We start from the raw sequence: 21,060 nt of genomic DNA on the forward strand, positions 1-21,060 counted from the left end.
GTGGGTAGAAACACAGTGACCATGAGAGCTGTAACAAAGCTCCTGGTCTGAGGTACAACTGAGCAGCCCCTGCCCCTGTGCCAGTGCAGCTTGGAACTGCAGGGAGGGGAGAAGTGATTGAGGATTAAAGCTGCTGAGCAATGCCTGTGCTCAGGGCTGTGCGAGTGCCAGCGCAGGATGAACCTCTGGGTAAGCCGCAGGGCAAAAAGGTGTGTTTTCCTTGATGGAGTCAGGCAGATGCAGGGGAAAAGCTCCTTTTTTGATGGAGAAGCGATTCCTGAAACACTGTTTTCCAAGGTGCTGCTATTATGGGCTCCTCAGGAGTGTTTTTCCTTCCAGCCTTGCGTTCTAAGGCAGATATCGAAGCGTGTTGTGTTGTGTTGTGCTGGCCTGGAGGAGCTGCACTTGTTCTGCAGGAGCTCTGGGGTTCCAGTGCAGTGAGGATGACCCCAGCCAGCCCCTGAACCCTGCGTGTGGTGGCTCTCGGCCCTCACAGGGGAGAGCTTCTGCCTAAGAGCTCATCTCAGTCTCCCCTGTTCTGGCAGGTTCAAGCCATTCCCCTTGGCCTGTCCCTACAGGCCCTTGTCCAAAGCCCCTCTCCAGCTTTCCTGGAGCCCCCTGAGGCACTGGAGCTGCCCTGAGGGTATCCCTGAAGTGTTTCTGTGAAAGTCATTGCTTGAAGATCATCTCTGAGCACTGCAGAGGGGAGATGATGATCAGGGCTTCCCCTGGTCTCCGCACAATGAGGAATGGAACTGTTTTACCTTTCTTTCAGAGCTGTGGGAAGGATCACTTGTTAATGGCCCTGCTTCTTGCTGTGTGATTTGTGCATCCTTGCCCATCGGTCTACGCCCTCCACACGGGAGGACTTGGCTCTGTTCCTCCCCAGGAAACCCCAGCTCCCCAAACTGGGGCTGTGGCACAAATGTGTTGCAGCCTGGTGAAACTCCAGAGGGATTTGGAGGTGTGGGATCACGCTGGGCTCTGCTGAGAGAGAGATTCTGCCCTTTTAGGCTCCAGGTTTCCCCCAGAGGTGACCCATAGTGGGATGCCACCATGCTGGGACCATGAAGAGGTTCCTCAGGGACATGAGGTTCATAAGGGTGCAGCTTGGTGTGGCCCTCCTGCAGCTAGACCTGCTTTAGGCACACTCATTTAATGAAGCCCTGTCTGGAGCCCCTCTGGATAAAGGAGTTGCTGCTCCCGGAGGTGAGAAACTGGGGAGGGAGGAAATGAACTTAGAAGATGCTGATGTATTTGTGGGAGCGGTGACAGCAGCACCCTGCGGGCAGGGGGACCTCTCGGTGGGGCAGTGAAGGCTCCTGTCCTCATCCCACCTCCAGCGCTGCCTGGGGAGGTTTCCTCTGGACTGCACTGGTTCCTGGGGACCTGTGCTCCGTGCTCTGTGGATAATCAGGTTCTCCTGGTTCTCGCTTGTTTTAGCTTGTTGGGCCGCTAAAACAGAAGAGGTGGAAAGGGACTTCTGGGGACACTGAGGGCACCCCTGCCACGCTGCAGGAGGGGTTCTGTGGAGCTTGGCTTACAGCAGTGGGCACAGGAAGTGGGAGGTGGGATCTCTTGGCTTTAATCCCACCTCTGGGGTTTTTCCTCTTGGAAAAGGGGAAGAAATGTTTTGTGCTTCTGTGCCTTGGTGAGGCTGGGTCTCAACCCTTGGAGATTGTCATTCGGAAGCTGTGTCTTGAGCTGCATGTCTGTTCCTGTGCCGTCATGGTGGGGATGGGGATCTTCATGGAATCATAGACTCATGGAGTGGTTTGGGATGAAGGGAGCTTAAAGCTCCTCCAGCTCCAACCCCTGCCACGGGCAGGGACCCCTTCCACTGGAGCAGCTTGCTCCAAGCCCCTGTGTCCAACCTGGCCTTGAACACTGCCAGGGATGGGGCAGCCACAGCTTCTCTGGGCACCCTGGGCCAGCGCCTCAGCACCCTCACAGGGAAGAGCTTCTGCCTAAGAGCTCATCTCAGTCTCCCCTCGGGCAGGGTAAAGCCATTCCCCTTGGCCTGTCCCTACAGGCCCTTGTCCCAAGCCCCTCTCCAGGTTTCCTGCAGCCCCTTTAGGCACTGGAGCTGCTCTCAGGTCTCCCCTTCAGGAGCCTTCTCTTCTCCAGGCTGCCCCAGCCCAGCTCTCTCAGCCTGGCTCCAGAGCAGAGCTGCTCCAGCCCTTAGAGCAGCTCCATGGCCTCCTCTGGACTCGCTCCAGCAGCTCCACGTATCCAAAGCATAAATGAACAACAGTTCCTGCTGTTAAAAACCCATTTTGCAGCCACCTTGTCTCCATCCTGTCTCCTCTTGGTGTTTGCATGTGGATGAGGTGCGGGCTTGACCTGAGGTCTCCTTTTTCCATATTGGCCAAATTGTTCTGCTTTTCTCAAGCTCCTGATGAAGGAAAGTTGCCCAGTTTGAAGCAGAGGAGGCAAAAACACGGCACCTTTCCCCTTAGCGCTGGTGCTGGAAGTGCTGTTCTCTGCCTGAGCAGACCACAGAGCACCTCTTCCTATTTGATGAGGTACTAAATAAGACTGAGTGCATCTGGGCTGCATTCCGGAAGCAGCTCTGTGTCTGTGTTGGGATCTGCCAGAGCTTTCCTGGTAGCTAAAGTTGTGCCTTCAGTAAACACAGTTCTTTACCCTGCAGGTGGCTGATGGTGATAATGAATCCCAGTAACCCCGTAGTGAGAGCTGAAATAACCCGGAGCTGAGCTCTGAGGGCTTGGTTCCCTCGAACAGACCCAGGTGTTGCTCTCAGAGGCTGGTGCTGCTGCCCTGGGATCCCTGCAGGGACGCACACGTGTGCCAGGAGAGCTGCAGGAGTTGCCACTCCGGGGGGGATGGCTTGAACATACTGAGATGGGAGGTAAATGTGTGCTGCTCTGTAGGTCATGGTGAAGAGAGGAGCCTTTCCAGAGCTCTTTTCAAATACAACCACTTAATAAAGCAGAAGCTCTGTCCATCAGGCAGCCAAAGGGAAGAGCAGCCTCAGCTGCTGAGAGCAGCACATCCATCACCTCATCCAGGAGCATTTCAGGCTGGAGGCTGCGCAGAAGGGCTGCAGACAGGCTGGGATGCCCCTTGTCCCTCAGTTTGTCCGTGTATCAAGGCAGAGGAGTTGTGTGTCTGGAGCAGGGGCCTGAAGATGGGCACTGTGATTCTCTTCTGTGGATGCTGGATGGAGCAGCCTGAGGAGAAGCTCCCCATGACCTGGCTCCAGTGTGCACTTGAGCCCAGAGCCCCCCTCTGTGTGCTGGGTGCACCCCAGAGCGTGAGCAGCAGCTCAGGGAGGGGATCCTGCCCCTCTGCTGTGTGAAGGGGAGACCTTAGAGCAGCTCCAGTGCCTAAAGGGGCTGCAGGAAACCTGGAGAGGGGCTTGGGACAAGGGCCTGCAGGGACAGGCCAAGGGGACGGGCTTGGAGCAAGCTGCTCTAATGGAAGGTGTCCCTGCCCGAGGCAGGGCTTGGAGCTGGAGGAGCTTTAAGGTCCCTTCAGTACAGACCCTTCTGTGACTCCAGGGCTCTGGTAGCTGGTGAAAAGCCCAGAGCTGAGGCTGTGAGACTTTGGCTTTGCTGGTGCCTCCAGCTCAGCTGCTCGGGGTCCTGCTGCCTCCGAGGAGGGGCTCTGGAGGATGGAGGGACTTAGGAGAGGTTTATCCACAGCCTAATGAGGGCTAAACTTGGTCGCTGTTTCCTGGCTTGGGCTGTGCGGAGATGCTGCAGGGATGAGGGCTCTGGTCTTGGGAAGGGGATCCCAACAGGGCAGTGGGAACAGCGCTGGTGCCGGGGTTTGGGACTGGAGGAGCTTTAAGGTCCCTTCAATACAAACCAGGCTGGGATTCTTTAGCAAGTGCTGCCTGGAGCATGGGCACTGATGGGGCTGAAGCCTTTAATGGGCCATTTTACCAGGCCAGTTTGGCTGCAGCTCCCTGTAGCAGGAGCACAGCGCGTTTGGTTTCCACGGTTCCTCCAGCCCCATATCCATACAATCCTCACTCTTTACGTGGGAGAGCCGGGCAGCCACTCACTGCTGGCTGTGTCGTAAGTACCACGTTGATGTCTCTGCCAGGAGGACACCAGATACGTGTTTCTGTTTGGATTTAACTATTTTTAAGCTGCCTTAAGCAGTGATGTTTTAATTTAGTCCCTTCATGTTCGTGCAGTAATGGCAGTATCTTTATCTGTACTGTGGATACCAGCAGCTCCTATCTGCAGGCGCGAGGTTTGTGTCATGCTCCCTCCCACTTGTGTTTTGATTTATTTTAAAAAGATAGTATTCCAAGACTAGTTTGCCTCATTTAGAAGCATGTACCTTAAATAGCCTCCTGCGTGCTGGGGGCTGAGGGAGGCTATAATTACCTTACACAGAAATGAAGTGTTTCTCTTTCTGGAGGCAGTTAATGGACACTTGAGTTGATTACCCACGTCAGTTATAAACTATTACAGGCTGCTGTTTGCTTCAGCTTGAAGTGGATGTTCTGACGTCTTTTCCACACACCAAAGCCCCACAGCAGAGAACTTCAGAGGAACCAGAGAATCACAGACTGAAGGGACCTTAGAGCTCCTCCAGCTCCAACCCCTGCCACGGGCAGGGACCCCTTCCACGGGAGCAGCTTGCTCCAAGCCCCTGTGTCCAACCTGGCCTTGAACACTGCCAGGGATGGGGCATCTCAGTGACCAGGATCTTGTTGGTTTAAGAACACTGTTCTAAGAGATGCTGTTGCTGTGAAGCGTGTCCAGCCCTAGGCCCAAGCTGTCATTGCTAGCAGGACGCTGCTGAGGAAGGAGCAGAGTGATGTTGCTGAGATCATCTCCCCAGCTTCGATGACCACATCCATCTCTTCCATTTGTAACTTGTGATTCAGCAGCCTGTGAGCTCTGAGCTGCACTGCAGCACCCACACAAGCAGGGAGGGATGGGACAGGGAGGGAAAACACTTTGTTGTCCCAACCCAAATACAAGCTCTGCTGGGAATCTTGCCATAGCCAGCGGTGGTGAGTGCTGAGTGATGCAGGGCTCTCCTCAATTGCGAGCCCTTCTGTGAGGATGCTTTATGGGATGCTGAGGAACAAGTTGGTTGTATGTAATTTTTTGCCCTCCCTCTGCAGCTCTGCCCACCCAAGCATCCGTGATGCTGTGGAAGTGCATCCAGTGCTCGCTCTGGGACTAGAGCTCTGGCATTCTCCAAACCAGGCTCTCCTGTTCCCTTCCCAAGCCATCCGTGGCTTATCCTGCTCACTGGAACTCCATGGGGCCAGTTTCTTGCCGAGTCAATAGTTATGGAAAAATCCTGTTTGTTCAGTTGAAATAATCTGAATGGGTCAAACTCGGCTCCAGCCTCTGACCTTGTGCCTGCAGTGGCTTTTAATGGTGCATTCCATCCTTGGCACATGGAAGTGATGGAGAGGGATGGATCATGTCGAATCAGTTGTGGCACTTGCCGGGAGCTCAGGAGCTGGTCATTAGGTAACCCATTGCACAGGCTGGAGGCACAGGGTGCCCAGAGAAGCTGTGGCTGCCCCATCCCTGGCAGTGTTCAAGGCCAGGTTGGACACAGGGGCTTGGAGCAAGCTGCTCCAGTGGAAGGGGTCCCTGCCCGTGGCAGGGGTTGGAAGCTTTAAGGTCCTTTCCAACCCAAACCAGTCTGGTTCCATGATCTGACACGTACCCTATGGCATGTGTGTGCAAAAGGTTCACCATGCCATGGTGCAGTGTATGTACACACATGTGTACGGGAATGCCATGACATGGAGGAAACATGTTGGTGCTGCTCAAGTCTCCTGGAGAGGGGAAAGGGGGATTCCTTTGTTCTGATGGTCTGAGTTACCTGTGAGCTGTAGGACTTGGGGACCCCTCTGGCAGGTTCAAGCCATTCCCCTTGGCCTGTCCCTACAGGCCCTTGTCCCAAGCCCCTCTCCAGGTTTCCTGCAGCCCCTTTAGGCACTGGAGCTGCTCTCAGGTCTCCCCTTCAGGAGCCTTCTCTTCTCCAGGCTGCCCCAGCCCAGCCTGGCAGAGCTGATTCATCCAGTCTGTGCTTTTTGTGTTTCAGCGATTTCTTTTTCACTTAAAAATAACAGCCATTAGTTCGGGATGAGTTGTGCATCTCCACGCACCGCAGCTGCGCTTGCAGCGTGCCGTGGGCTGTGGCTGACTCACATCTGCTGCAGGATTTCGGATTGACGTTGATTTCTTCCCACCCCTCGCTGAGTTTGTGTCTTCAAGCTACCTGTAAGGCTGGTTTAGGCTGTGCTGTGGTCTCCTGGACTCTTCATAGCGCAGCAGTGTTGATCCCAGGTGCTGGAGAGCTAAGGCTGGTGCCAGAGGTCACACACTGTGTAGAGGAGGCCCTCAGTGCCATGGGTTAGTGGTGGCCTTGCCAGTGCTGGGGAGCGATTGCACTGGATCTTACAGATCTTTCCCAACCTGGCTGATTCCATGATTCTATGATTTGATGCACTTAGGACAATGTTGTGTGTGGTGTGAGTAGAGCATCCAGTGCACGGTCCCAGGTCCCGGTGCGGCTTCATCCGCACTGTTGGGGACAAGGATGGGGTTGGATCTGGCATGGAAAAGGGCTAAATCTCTCTAGAAGGGGGTACCTGAAGGGTGGGTAAGGCTTGGGTTGTGTGGCCAATGCTGTTGTGTCTGAGTTTCCGGTTACCACGACATTGGCAGAGTTGAATGAATTGGTGAAACTTCCCGTCTCTGGTGAAGTTGCTTTTGAAGCACATCAGCTGTTAAAGGCTGCCCCATCCCTGGCAGTGCTCAAGGCCAGGTTGGACACAGGGGCTTGGAGCAAGCTGCTCCAGTGGAAGGAGTCCCTGCCCGTGGCAGGGGTTGGAACTGGATGAGCTTTAAGGTCCCTTCATCCCAAACCAGGCTGGGATTCTATGAAGAGACAGTGGCATGGAGTGAAAGACATTCCTAAAGTCAAATCTGGATGAGTTTCACTGTTTGGTACAGGTTTAATGGCTCAGGTTTGTTCAGCATGAGGGAAGGAGTGTGCAAGGTGGAATCAGTTACATAACTTGGTTTATTATCATGGAGTAACCCAATCTCCAGTTATTTCAGCTCCATTGGATCCTTTTCCTGCCTGTGGGATGTTTTGGCTGCTGGTGCTCATCTTGTGAAGGAGCTGATGTGGTGTTTTCTGGCTGACCCTGGGCAAACCCTCCTTGCTCACAGGGGGATACTGGAACTGCTTTTCTCTTTTAGACAGCCCAGCAGAAAAGTTCCCCAGTGCTGGGCCTGAGGGGAGCAAACAGGAACTTCTCAGGAAGGAAGTGAGTGACGTTGGCACTTTGAGGGCAAGCACCCAAGTGAGGATGCTGAGAGCTGGTCTGGGGAGGTTCAAGAGAGGCGGGGAGGAGGGACCCAGAACTGTACCTCCCCACCCCAACAGGGCAAACAACAGGGGTTGTGATGGAGAGGGAGACTGAGGCAAGGGTTAAGCTCTTCCCTGTGAGGGTGCTGAGGCGCTGGCCCAGGGTGCCCAGAGAAGCTGTGGCTGCCCCATCCCTGGCAGTGTTCAAGGCCAGGTTGGACACAGGGGCTTGGAGCAAGCTGCTCCAGTGGAAGGGGTCCCTGCCCGTGGCAGGGGTTGGAGCTGGAGGAGCTTTAAGGTCCCTTCCAATCTGAACCATTCCATGATTAAAAAGGGCTTTGCTGCTGGTTGTGGGAAGAATGAGGATGTTTGGAAGCGAGGGGATGAAGCGTTGCTGGGGGTCAGGCAGTACGCTGGTGCATGGAGAAGATGAAGGCACTGATTGCAGCCGGTGCTGAGGGTGTGGCTGTAGTGCATAAACTGAGCGTGTGCCAAGGAAAGAAGCCCTTCAGTGGAAGTGTTGGAGGGTTGGGTTGAAGCAGAGCTGGTGGCTCTGCAGCACATCCCTGCCTGTGCCTGTCACATCGGCTCATGGTCATGACATGCAGTGGGGAGTGTCTGTGCCAGGAGCCTCCATGGATCACTGTGGGCTTTCTCCTGGGTCTGTCACGGTGATCCTGCAGGATGAGGGCATTTCCAGGAGCGATAGCTGCCACCAGCACACCAGGTCAGACAGATCTGCCCCGAGTTCTGCACAGCCTGGTCTGAATGCTGTTGTTAGGTGCTTTGTGAGGGTTTCTAGTAGGAGCTCCCAGCAGAGGCGCCCAGGGGTGTTGTTCCTGTCTTCAGGGGTGTATCAGAGATGACACGGTCTGACCTTGGCTGTATTTACATGTTTTCTAGACTGTTTAATCTGAGCTGGGTGCAGGGGGTTTGTTTGCATCGTGGAAGTGTTTTATCAAAGGGAAAAGTCTATCTTTGAACTCCTGCTGGTACTGATGTGGTGGGTGAAGGTTTCTGGTTGGGTTTCTGGGGAGGAACCGGGGATCTGTGCCTCAGAAGCTGTTTGCAGGGCTCCGAGTGGAAAACTGGTGACTTCAGGGAATTCCTCTTTACCTGCCTGCTGCAGACCCCACTGTATGATCGTACCCAGCATGGAGCAGGCTGCCCTGGGACTGCCCCATCCCTGGCAGTGTTCAAGGCCAGGTTGGACACAGGGGCTTGGAGCAAGCTGCTCCAGTGGAAGGGGTCCCTGCCCGTGGCAGGGGTTGGAACTGAATCAGCTTTAAGGTCCCTTCATCCCAAACCATTCCATGATGCTATGATTCCATGATGCTATGATTCCATGATGCTATGATTCCATGATGCTATGATTCCATGATGCTATGATTCCATGTCGCTATGATTCCATGTCACTCCAGCTTTGCCTGTGTGCCTGTGGATGGTCTCCGAGGTGGTGGCACCTTCAGCAGCTGCTTGCAGGAGATTGCATGGGTGATTGCAGAGCTTTTGTGTGGGAATGGAGCCCTGAGGGATGAAGGTGGGTCCGTGTGAATGGGGAACAATGGCAGGAGAAGGGATGTACAGATGGCATGTGCTGATAGTGCCCAGGTTAGTGGCCCTCATCAGGACACCCCACGGGAGGGCAAATGTCCTTTTGTTCTGAAGGGAAGGATGGACCACAGCTATTAAGAGATGATGAGGGGAGATAAAGAACAGGCCTGGAGGCACCAAGGGGCTGGATGAAGAAACACAAAACTCCTGATGACTCAGAAGGTGGGGTGGGAGGGTGGAATGGAGATGATGGTGTCAGCTCCTGAGGGGCCCTGAAATCCCAGTGTGGTCTGACACCTAAGGAGCAAGTTGGGACAAGTGATGGGGACCAGACAAGCAAGTGTCTCCTTCCAGGAGCTGCTGTAGCAAACACCAGTGCTGTGCTAGGGCTTTCTGGAAGAGGAGGAGCATCCTTCACACCAGTGTCACACTCACTTCAAGGCTTGCACTTGCTGCAGGTGCCAGGGATTGTGTTGGAAGGGCCTGGCGTGGGGTGTCACTGTGTGTGTGTGATGTGGAGGGCAGGACCTGCTGGCCACTAAGCCCACATTAACATCAACCCAAGAGAGGACCTGACGCTTGGGTAGGTCTTTTTTGTGTGCCTTTAGGAGGCAGTGGTTACTGTGACACGAGCTCCTGAGTTAATAACTGTTAGGCGAGATGCTGGCCCTGGTCTTTGTTTCTTCATTTGGGGTATGTTACAACTGCATCCTGTGTTCCCCTTGAGATAACAGCGTGGCCCATGCTGCCTGGAGCACCCTCAGGGCCATTCTGTTATCAGGGCAGGGGCTTCTGCTGATTAAATCACTTACTCAGGCTTTTCCTGGCCTTGATGCAGACACATTCCTCGCTTAGCTGTGAGTTGTATGCTTGGTTATCAACACCTGTAACCATGGCTTTATTGCTCCTCTGCTGCCTTGTATCACAAATCCCCACCTGTTGTCCTTGTGGTTGCGTGAAACCTGGTGAGATCACCTCGACCCATGTGTCTTGTGGCCTGAACGCTGGATGGACGCTTGGATGGATGTGGTTTGGGGTTACATGGCTACAAGGGTGTTAACATGAAGAAACCACTCGTGTTTTATCATAACATGACGTTTCCTGCTTAGAATTTGACCCTTGCCAGAGCGTTCCTGTAATAAGCACAGGCCTAGAACAAGATGATCACTGAGTATTTTGGGAGGTATCTTTTAGCCTGATTTCATTGTTCCTTGTGAAGCCCAGCCCAAAGGCAGGACAAATACCACGAGCATCCTGTGTTCCTGCTCTGTGCCATTGAGATCAGCATGAGAAATCACTGCAGAAAGGCCCAGCCCAATGTGCTGAGCTGATCTTGCCATGCTTGTGCAGGGTAGGAGAGGAAAACCAAACCCATGCACACCAGTGTTGGGCAGCCAGTGATATTTCAAGTAATTCTGCCAAGTTGCCCTCCTTGCCAATTGGAACCATAAAAAGTGACACAGGCAGAAAATGCCTTCACCCTGTTGGTGTGAGGTACTTGGACAACACCGGGCCACTCTTCCACCACCGGCTGCATCCAAAGGTGTGATGGAAAAGCAGAGGCTTCCTGGCACGCCTGAGCAGAGAAACTCTGACTTCACCTTCCTCCAGCCCTGCCCGTCACAGCGTTGCCCCTGCCTTCTCCTTCCATCACTCCTTGTTGCTGTTCCAGATGTTTTCCCCAGGTTCCGTGAGTCCAGGTGTCTTTATCTCTACCAGTGTCCGATGGAGAGCTGGGCTGACTGGAAGTGTAGATGAGTGCCATGGGTTAGTGGTGGCCTTGGCAGTGCTGGGGCAGTGGTTGCACTGGATGAGCTTAAAGGTCTTTTCCAACCTGGCTGATTCTGTGATTCTAAGTGACACAGGGGAGAGGGCAGGGAGAGCGTTCTCAGCTCCCGCATGGGTTTGGGTCAATGGTTTCTAGGGCTGCTGGGCTCTCCTGGCCACACAGAGAGGCATGAATTGTGTGGAGTGAACTTCCTGAGGTCTGTGAATCACGGAATCAGTCAGGTTCTCTGGCCCCGCTCCAGCCCCTCAATGTCTCTCTTGCAGTGAGGGGCCCAGAGCTGAACACAGGATTCCAGGTGCGGCCTCACCCGTGCCCAGCACAGGGGCACAATCCCTGCCCTGGCCCTGCTGCCGCACTGGTGCTGATCCAGGCCAGGATGCTGGGGGCTTCCTGCCTGCCTGGGCACAAGCTGCTCATGTTCAGCTCCATCAGTCAGCATCCCCAGGTCCCTTTCTATGAGCAGCCTTTCAGCCACAATTCCCCATGCCAGGAGCGGTGCAGGGGCTGTTGTAGCCCAAGTGCAGGACAGTGTTTCCATGGTAAATATTCCCTCAAAGATAAATGTCTCCCAGATGCCTTATCAGTGGCTCGTGTCATTGGCAAACAGCCGACACCCTGGACAGTTCTTGATCCTTACCCTGATGTAGCCTCTGTGAATCACAAGGGGGTTTCTTGTTGTGTGTTACCCAAGGAGCTCCGCTTTGGGGGATGTTTTCAGTTCCTGGCATCTGGGCTGTTGTCTCTGCATCCCTGCGCTGCCGTTGCCTTGGGTCACACCTCACCACGTGGCAATGCCATAGGAAGGATGTGATCGCGTTGGTGCTTACATGGGCTCAGGCATGGGGCAGGATTTGAAGTGTGAGAAATGAAACGTAGAAAAATGTGGAAGGAAGCCAGAAAATTCCATTTCTAACAGGAGGAGGGAGACTTCTTCCATTGACGTGTTGTATAAACACGGAGCTCTCGCTCTCACAATGTCCTCATGGATGCTGTGCCAACACTAACAGTGTCCAAGGGAGAAGTGCAGTTCATGACATGGGAGGTAAATTCGAGGTGCAGCCCCCCCTTACCTCCTCCAGGGCATCGATGGATGTGGTGCGGGCAGGAGCAGCCCAGCAGGGACCTGCCCTCGGAGCACCAAGTGCTGCAGGGGTTGAGCTGGAAGCTCAGCCTTGCTGGGGCCATGACCAGCCCTTTGTGCCAGGGGTTGTGCGGGCCCCTGGCTGCTGCGGAGCCCCAGGCTGTGCTGTGTGTGGTGCTCAGCAAGGGCTGTTCCAGCACAAGCAGCAGGGTGGGATGGGTTTGGTACCAGGTGCCTGACGTGGGGTTTTGTTCCTCAGCAGAGTTCTGCCGCATCGACAAGCCCCTGTGCCACGATGAAGACGAGCAGCTCAGCTTCGAGGCCGTCCGCAACATCCACAAGCAGATGGATGATGATGCCAACGGCAACGTGGATGTCGAGGAGAGCGATGAGGTAGGTGCTCACTGCTGCGCTGGCCGGCCCCAGCTCTGCTCCTGGACGGGTCTTCTCAGGGGTAATGCCTGAACTTGAGGAGTGCAGATTCAGGCTGTTGGCTCTGGTCTCTTCCCTGGCAGAGGCAGCCACGTGCCATCTTGAGCCAAGTTTCTGATCCAAACAGTGTATTTCAGGACTGTGATCTTTAGTGTGTGGCTTTGCCTCAGTTCTGGGGGTTTCTCGCCACTTAAGCTTTTCCTGCACACAGGGTATAGAATCATGGAATGGTTTAGGTTGGAAGGGATCTTAAAGCTCATCCAGCTCCAACCCCTGGCACGGGCAGGGACCCCTTCCACTGGAGCAGCTTGCTCCAAGCCCCTGTGTCCAACCTGGCCTTGAACACTGCCAGGGATCGGGCAGCCACAGCTTCTCTGGGCACCCTGTGCCAGCGCCTCAGCACCCTCACAGGGAAGAGCTTCTGCCTAAGAGCTCAGCTCAGTCTCCCCTCTGGCAGGTTCAAGCCATTCCCCTTGGCCTGTCCCTACAGGCCCTTGTCCCAAGCCCCTCTCCAGGTTTCCTGCAGCCCCTTTAGGCACTGGAGCTGCTCTAAGGTCTCTCCTTCAGGAGCCTTCTCTTCTCCAGGCTGCCCCAGCCCAGCTCTCTCAGCCTGGCTCCAGAGCAGAGCTGCTCCAGCCCTTGCAGCATCTCCATGGCCTCCTCTGGGCTCGCTCCAGCAGCTCCACGTCCCTCCTGTGTTTATTCTTGGCCCTGGTGGGGAGTGAGCCAGGAGCTGCTGAGTCCGGGGCTGGTGCTGAGCTGGTTCCCTCTCTAGAGGAGGGTGGTGGTTGACAGCCACCGGTGCCACACTTTGGAGCTCTGCTGGATGTGCCCTTGGCACCCCAGGCCTTGGCCTGATGGGGACAGTGCTGCACAAGCTGTATGGCTTGTGGGAGACTCTGACAGCATCTCCGTGGGGTTGAGAAGGTACAAAATCGTGTCCTGCTGCTCCTGGACCAAAAGGCTCCTGTTTTCCCTCATGACTGAAGGCACAGGGCAGCCGGCACTGCGCTGTCCATGAGAACCACACAGCATCCCGTCCATGGGGAACCCTTCCCCAGGGCATGTTCCTGCTTCCCAGATAAGGAAACCACCATCCAGGAGGTAGACTCTCCCACCCAGGCCGATGCAGCAGTTGAGTTATGGGGCAAATGAAGCTGTCACAAGGGCACTTTGGGTTCTGGGATGGTGCCAGTCTCCAGGGCTGCTCCAGACCCAGCAGCCTGGAGCTCAGCACCCTGTCAATAAGCTGCTGTTGGCTGCCTGCTCCCAGGTTGCATTCCGTTCCCTCTGCCTAAATCCCACTTCATGGAGTAATTAAACCAAATGAAAGGCTTTCAATTGCAGTCCCTTAAGTTTGGTGTTTTCTCTGAAGGCAGCTCCCGGCTCCACTTGGCTTTGGAGCTGCATCTCCACTGCTCCCACTGACTCCTGGGAGAGCCCCAGGGAAATCTGCTCGCTCCAGGCATCCTACTCACCCGTTACTAGAGTGAGGATAATCATGTGTTAGGGCTGGGCACTAATGAGCAGTTTTATGTCTCTCTCAGCAGCTCTTGCCTCTCTCTGTGCACCCATTGAGGGCTATTGCACAAGCACTAACAGGATTAACTCCTCGAAGCTGTTGTACCCTCAGGTCCTTTTATGTCCAGATATTGCCACTGTGAGTAGTAAAATCTGTTCCTCTAAAAGGCTTCAGAAGGCCCTGGTGCCATTATAGTCGGTGCTCCAACCCCTCAGACCGTGCTCAGGCCCTGTGCATTGCTTGTCTTGGACCCAGCAGCTCTCCTCCAGTATTGCTGTGTGTGTTATCATGGAACCCCAGCCTCATTTGGGTTGAAGGGACCTTAAAGCTCCTCCAGCTCCAACCCCTGCCACGGGCAGGGACCCCTTCCACTGGAGCAGCTTGCTCCAAGCCCCTGTGTCCAACCTGGCCTTGAACACTGCCAGGGATGGGGCAGCCACAGCTTCTCTGGGCACCCTGGGCCAGCGCCTCAGCACCCTCACAGGGAAGAGCTTCTGCCTAAGAGCTCATCTCAGTCTCCCCTCGGGCAGGTTGTGTTTAATCTTCATACACCCTTCTTTCAATGGGCAGGGCTCCCACCTTGGGAGTGGGTGTAGAGGATGGGATTTCACCCTTGATTTCCATAAACCTTTTGGGAAACCATGCAGACGGTGACTTGGGAAGGAGTGTGCTATGGCAAAGCTCTTGTGCCACCACAGCAGGAGGGATGGGGAACAGTGCCTGCGTTCCTTTAGCATAGGATTATGTGCTTGGGATTGACTTTTCATTTGTTAATATGTGGATCTGCAACAGAACAAAGTAAACAAACATCTTAACATAGCTCCAGTAGACAATGTGTAAGTGACTGATCTTGCCCAGATGTTGAGCTGGGGTGGATGAGTTGCCTCTTGCCCAGATATTGAGCTGGGGTGGATGAGGTCCCTGCTAAACCACACTTCTCTGCTCTTTGCCTTTCTCTTCATCATGTATCAGTTATTTCAATAAAAGGAAGAAAAAGCAGTTCCCTCTCTTGAGGATGAGGCCGAGATCATTTTGAAGCTTGTGTTCAATCACCTCTTCCCCAGAAGCAGATCCAGGCTTCAGCAGAGCCTGTGGCTCTCACAGATGTTGGTCCTGCATGCACATGCCAGAACTCCCATCCATGGCATGTGGGCTCTGCCCTGGAGCACGGGGGGGGCTCAGTGGCCAGAGTGACTTCTTTATGCCCATCCTGCTGTTTCCTTGGTCCATTGGGAACTTTGTATTCACCTTTATTAGTTTGGCCTTTTGGGAGCAGGATTTGGGTATGTTTTGAAGACCTGACTGGGCAGAAAGAGACAGAAACAAAGGGGGGTTTCAAAAGAACTGTGGGTGAATTTTCACCCAACAGCCTCGTGCTGCCCTTAACCCATCACTGCCGTTTCCTTTCTGGAAGTGGATGTTCAATGGAGTTTCAGATGACAGCAGTGACCTCAATTAAAGCAAAGCCCTGTCCCTGGCGGGGACCTCTCCTAATTACTGCTCTATTTCTGCCTCCATGCTCACTCCAAAGGCAGCTCCAGCACTTTAGGGGCAACTCTGGTGGAGGCTCATCCTGAGGAGTCCTCGGATGCTGTTGGCCTGAAGGAAACACGGTTTATACTGCTGCTCCATCAGGCCCTGGCTCCTGTCAACCTCTGAGGCCCCTGCCTGGGGTCAGGTACGTTAGAAAAAAGGGCTTGGAGACAGGAGTTTGCATAGAAGCACAGAATCCTGGAATGATTTGAACTGAAGGGACCTTAAAGCTGATCCAGTTCCAGCCCCGCCACGGGCAGGGACCCCTTCCACTGGAGCAGCTTGCTCCAAGCCCCTGTGTCCAACCTGGCCTTGAACACTGCCAGGGATGGGGCAGCCACAGCTTCTCTGGGCACCCTGGGCCAGCGCCTCAGCACCCTCACAGGGAACAGCTTCTGCCTAAGAGCTCATCTCAGTCTCCCCTCGGGCAGGTTCAAGCCATTCCCCTTGGCCTGTCCCTACAGGCCCTTGTCCCAAGCCCCTCTCCAGCTTTCCTGCAGCCCCTTTAGGCACTGGAGCTGCTCTCAGGTCCCCCCTTCAGGAGCCTTCTCTTCTCCAGGCTGCCCCAGCCCAGCTCTCTCAGCCTGGCTCCAGAGCAGAGCTGCTCCAGCCCTCGCAGCATCTCCATGGCCCCTTCTGACCTCACTCCAACATATACTAAGGGCAGATCTGTTTCTAATCCTTGGTGTGCAGCTCCATCCACGAGCAGCTCCTGGCAGGAGGTGATGCCCCATCCTGCATCCTCCTCCCTGCCTGCTGACAGCAATGTTCTCGCACAGCAGTGCTGTCCCCTCCGCCGAGTCCTTGGGGTTTGTTGTGGAGATCCTGTGCTGGAGGGGAGCTGCAGGAGATCGCTTTTCCCTCCTGTGCTCTGAGCTAAATATACAGAGCAGCAGCTGATCCCTGGTCCCGGCGGGAGCTGGCAGCCGCCGCCTGTGGCACTGGGTGACATTGCCACGTCCCCTCCCGGTCACCAACTGACAGGCACCGGCTGCCCTGTCGGAGCTGCCTCAGTTATCCCTTACCCAGGGGAAGAATGGGACAGGGGGAACCTGCCCGAGGGGAGACTGAGATGAGCTCTTAGGCAGAAGCTCTTCCCTGTGAGGGTGCTGAGGCGCTGGCCCAGGGTGCCCAGAGAAGCTGTGGCTGCCCCATCCCTGGCAGTGTTCAAGGCCAGGTTGGACACAGGGGCTTGGAGCAAGCTGCTCCAGTGGAAGGGGTCCCTGCCCGTGGCCGGGGTTGGAGCTGGAGGGGCTTTAAGGTCCCTTCAGCACAAACCATTCCATGAGGACCTGAGGAGCTTTAGTCATTTTGATCAGAGATTATCAGACCGGAGATGCTGCATCTCAGGGACAGCAAGCTGATCATGAGTGAGGAATGTACATTCATGCAAAGGCACATAAGCCTCCGTGATTGCAGCAGGCAGAGCATTGCCAGCAGGTTGAGGGAGATGATCCTTCTTTTGTTGGATGCTACTTTGATTTGGCTGGACAGGGTGCTGGGCCATGTAGTCTAGGTCGTGCTTTGCAAAGAAAGGTTGGACAGATGATCCTTGAGTTCCCTTCTGACCTGGTATTCTATGATTCTGTGTAGCTGTGCTTTGCCATAGCAGTTATGGTGGCCTGTGGATGTAAGAATAAGAAAGGCAGGTGGAAGATTATCTCTAGTTTTAAATGTTTCTCTTCTCCCTCAAAGCTGAATCAAAATCTAATCCTGCTTTTCTTCTTCTCCTAGTTCTTGAGGGAGGACTTGAATTACCACGACCCCACAGTCAAGCACAGCACCTTCCATGGGGAGGACAAGCTCATTAGTGTGGAAGACCTCTGGAAGGCCTGGAAGACATCTGAAGGTAATAAAACCTGAAGAAGCTACTTGAAACAGCCCGTTCTACCCCCTGTGCCATGAAAGGGATGAGCACCTTGGATTTCATCAAACCTTGGCAGCACTGTGTGTCCCTCCTGGGGTGTACATGCTGTTTCCTTGGCTGCCTTGTCCAGTTCTCTTCTAGCTTCCTTTTTGGGTGACTTTGCAGGATTGCATTGGGCTTGGTACTTCCAATCTGTTGATCCTGGCCTCTGACAATGGCCATAAAGGTATAAATTGCTGTTTAGTTTCCCTGCCCTTAGAAATGTGTATTAAAATACAGTCAAATATGGTCCAATTCCAGGTTCTCCTTCAAATAGAATCATAGAATAGTTTGGGTTGGAAAGGACCAACCCAGTTCCAACCCCTCTGCCATGGGCAGGGACACCTCACACTAAACCATGGCACCCAAGGCCTCATCCAACCTGGCCTTGAACACTGCCAAGGATGGAGCATTCACAACCTCCCTGGGCAACCCATTCCAGTGCCTCAGCACCCTCACAGTAAAGAATTTCTTCCTTAGATCCAATCTAAACTTCCCCTGTTTCAGTTTGAACCCGTTACCCCTTGTCCTGTCACTCCAGTCCCTGATGAAGAGTCCATCCCCAGCATCCTTGTAGCCCCCTTCAGATACTGGAAGCTGCTCTGAGGTCTTCACGCAGCTTCTCTTCTCCAGGCTCAACAGCCCCAACTACCCAAATAGCCACTTTCAGGTGCTTCTGGGGTAGCAGCATCCTAAATGTTCAGCAGAGCTGCATGGGAGTTCTCGTGCAGATCATGTTTTCCTCAGGGGGAATTTGCTGAATCTGAAAAGCTCCTTAATCTGGTGAAGAGAAGGGGAATAAAGTCCTAAACCTGGAAGTGGACACAAACCCATGCAATGCAGAAATAAGCCCGTGGCAGGGGGTTGGAACCGGACGATGTTAAGGTCTTTTCCATCCCAAACCATTCCATGATTCTATGTTAAGTGCAGGCTGTTAAGAATTGGCATTATCCATCCTGGCGAGTTCACCTGTGGAAGCCGAGTCATTGGTTGGAAACTGCCTGAAACCTCTGAATCTTGGAAGAACTTTAACGTTCACTGATTCTTCCCTGGCTGCTGCAGGCTGCCCCATGCGCTGAGCTCCTGCAGTGCTGGATGTGGGCAGGCACCAGGAAGGTGTCCAAGGGGGTCAGGAAAAGACTCACGGAATGGTTTGGGTTGAAGGGGCCTTAAAGCTCCTCCAGTCCCAACCCCTGCCATGAGCAGGGACCCCTTCCACTGGAGCAGCTTGCTCCAAGCCCCTGTGTCCAACCTGGCCTTGAACACTGCCAGGGATGGGGCAGCCACAGCTTTTCTGGGCACCCTGGGCCAGCGCCTCAGCACCCTCACAGGGAAGAGCTTCTGCCTGATGTTTGTTCCATTGTACAGCTGCTTATGGACGGCTTTGCCTGAAGTTTGTCTGGATCTCGGCTGGGAAAGGGCAGAAGTCATTAAGGGAGGCGGGAGAACATCCCATGATAATCCCCAGGTCTCTTAATTGCTGAGCTGCTTTTGCTCTCTCCCTGTTGTGACACAGATGGGACCTGGCACGTCTCTGGGCAGAGCTCCTGTGACATTAACGATTTTCCTTGTGTTTGGATTTTGCTCTGGTTTTCCCTTCCCAGCACTCTGCACATCCACTGATGAATTAAGTTACTGCTTCCCAAGGGGTGGTCTCATACGGAGCCAGTGCTGGAGTTTGAACTCCAAGAACTGGTAGGATTGGGCTTGGAGAAAAGGTCTGCTCTGGAGGCGGGTATGAAAAGCAGCTCTGAGAGGGCACCCGGCTCTGATGGGGATGGGAGGCCAGAGTGGAGGTGCCTGTTTCAGGCAGTTCCATGCCAAGCGCTTTTCCTGCCTCCTGTTGTTGTTCCTGGGCACACACATAAAGTAAGAAGTTCTTTCTGCCTCTGCTTATCCAGAAATACAAAGTTGTGAGGCTCATATAAAGTGTAGGACTTGACAGCTAAAGCCCATGGCTCTCCCAAAGCCACTGGAGCAGCAGATGATACCATGGCACAGGATGCAGGCACACGAGCTGCTCAGCTTTGCAGTAGATGATGCTGATGCCACCAGCTTGTTTCCCAGGGATTTCTTCCCCAAGTAAAGACCTCTGGAGATGGAAGGCCAAGAAGAGGGAGAAGCTGAAGGCTTCAGAGGGTCCGGGGGTGTGTGTGTGAAGCCAAGAGGTGGCTGTTGGCGTGGGGAGATGGTAGGACCTTGAGGGACAAGCCTGGAGTCACTGGCAGTAGTGGGGGGGCAGGCAGCAGCGGTGCCCACACTCCTTCTGTGCAGGCAGGAATCTCCATGGGGAGCTCCAGGGACCAGCACTTCACAGAGGGCTCTGCAGAGCCTGTTTGAGTCCTGTCCCCATGGGCACCGTTCCCACCGCAGCTGGTGGCTGCTCTGTGGGCAGGAACAGCCGAGCGCTCTGGCCTCCTGCCCTGCAGCACTGTTATCCCGCTGGGCTCCCTGCTGGCACTGCTGCTCCCAGGGAACCGGCATCCCTGGCTCTGACATCTTCCTTGTGGCCACAGAGACCTGGAGAGGGGCTTTGGACAAGGGTCTGTAGGGACAGGCCAAGGGGAATGGCTTTAACCTGCCCGAGGGGAGACTGAGATGAGCTCTTAGGCAGAAGCTGTTCCCTGTGAGGGTGCTGAGGCGCTGGCCCAGGGTGCCCAGAGAAGCTGTGGCTGCCCCATCCCTGGCAGTGTTCAAGGCCAGGTTGGACACAGGGGCTTGGAGCAAGCTGCTCCAGTGGAAGGGGGCCCTGCCCGTGGCAGGGGTTGGAGCTGGAGGAGCTTTAAGGTCCCTTCATCCCAACCCATTCCATGATGCTGTATCTATGAAAGAGGTTTCCCACGGTTCCTGGCTGAGCCATCATTAACTGTGGGGAGTTTCCTCCAGTGAGGGACTTTGCTGGCTTTGTGTTTGCCAGCATGCATCCCTGACTCATCACGAAGATGACATCTGCTTTTCAAGCTTTGCAGCCGTTGCTCAGCGCTTGGCTCCCGCTCTGTCATCTTTCCATCAAAGGCATTGAGCTCCCTGGAGGATGTTTCTCATACTTGTGGGACAAGTCACTGGTGACATTCAGGCTGTGCCATGGAGCACTGAACTTCTGCAGCTCACCCTGGAGCCAGCAGGAAACAGGACTTCTCTCCACTTGGCTGCTGGAAAGGGCATGTGAGAGGGCCCGGCAGAGGCTGGGCCAGCAGCGTGCAGGGTGGTGACCGCCAGCACAATGCTTGGGGCTGCTGGAGCCTGCCCCATCCCTGGCAGTGCTCAAGGCCAGGTTGAACACAGGGGCTTGGGGCAAGCTGCTCTAGTGGAAGTGGTCCCTGCCTATGGCAGGGGGTTGGAGCTGGAGGAGCTTCAGGTCATTTCCAACACAAACCATTCCATGATTCCGTGACACTGTGAAGGGGTGCCAGGAGGCACCGCCTGTGCTCGCTGCTTTGTCTGATGGCCTCATGGCCTGGTTTATTCTTTCCTGAGCTGGAAGCACAATGTAAAACCAAGCACCATGAAGCCTTTATTGTCAGAGGCTGCTGTGGGGAACACACCGGTCCTTTACCTTCCTTGGTGGTGTCTCCTAAGGGTAAACGTGTTGCAGCCTGTCGTGTCTTCCTGAATCTGTAGCTGCCTGTTGTGCATAGAACAGACTCCCAAAAACGATCACACCAGCCACCATGTAGGGGCTGAGGAGCTGCAGGATTGCCTGGAGCATCCCGGGGGGATTATTTCTTGGCTGATAGTCCACAGGATTGAACATCTCGATCCAGGTCACTGCGTGCTCAATAGGAACGTGTTTAAACATCAGGGCTGGGAGCAGCCTGCTCTAGTGGAAGGTGTCCCTGCCCCTGGCAGGGGAGTGGAACTGGAGGAGCTTTTAAGTCACTTCCAGCTGAAACCATTCCATGGTACTACACTCT

The 21,060-nt window shown here is 54.5% G+C and overlaps 1 protein-coding gene across 14 annotated transcripts in view; it reads left to right on the forward strand.

Annotated features, from left to right (window-relative positions):
- Window positions 1-21,060, forward strand: part of STIM1 (stromal interaction molecule 1) — a 65,568-nt gene that overhangs the window by 8,822 nt on the left and 35,686 nt on the right. For 9 of the 14 annotated variants that reach the window (XR_013956379.1, XR_013956380.1, XR_013956381.1 and 6 more), the window contains 2 exons: window positions 12,013-12,146; window positions 16,975-17,089. Coding sequence is in view for 7 of the 14 variants with exons in the window: in XM_080612555.1 (XP_080468681.1) it covers window positions 12,013-12,146; window positions 16,975-17,089 (249 nt within the window). In the remaining 7 variants the exon portion in view is untranslated. Of the gene's footprint in view, window positions 1-8,833; window positions 8,870-12,012; window positions 12,147-16,974; window positions 17,090-21,060 lie in introns of those variants that run through there. The other 5 variants (XR_013956382.1, XR_013956384.1, XM_080612557.1 and 2 more) reach the window with 2 other exon arrangements.

The sequence above is a fragment of the Psittacula echo genome, assembly GCF_963264785.1.
Source record: "Psittacula echo genome assembly, chromosome: 3".
NCBI lineage: Eukaryota > Metazoa > Chordata > Aves > Psittaciformes > Psittacidae > Psittacula > Psittacula echo.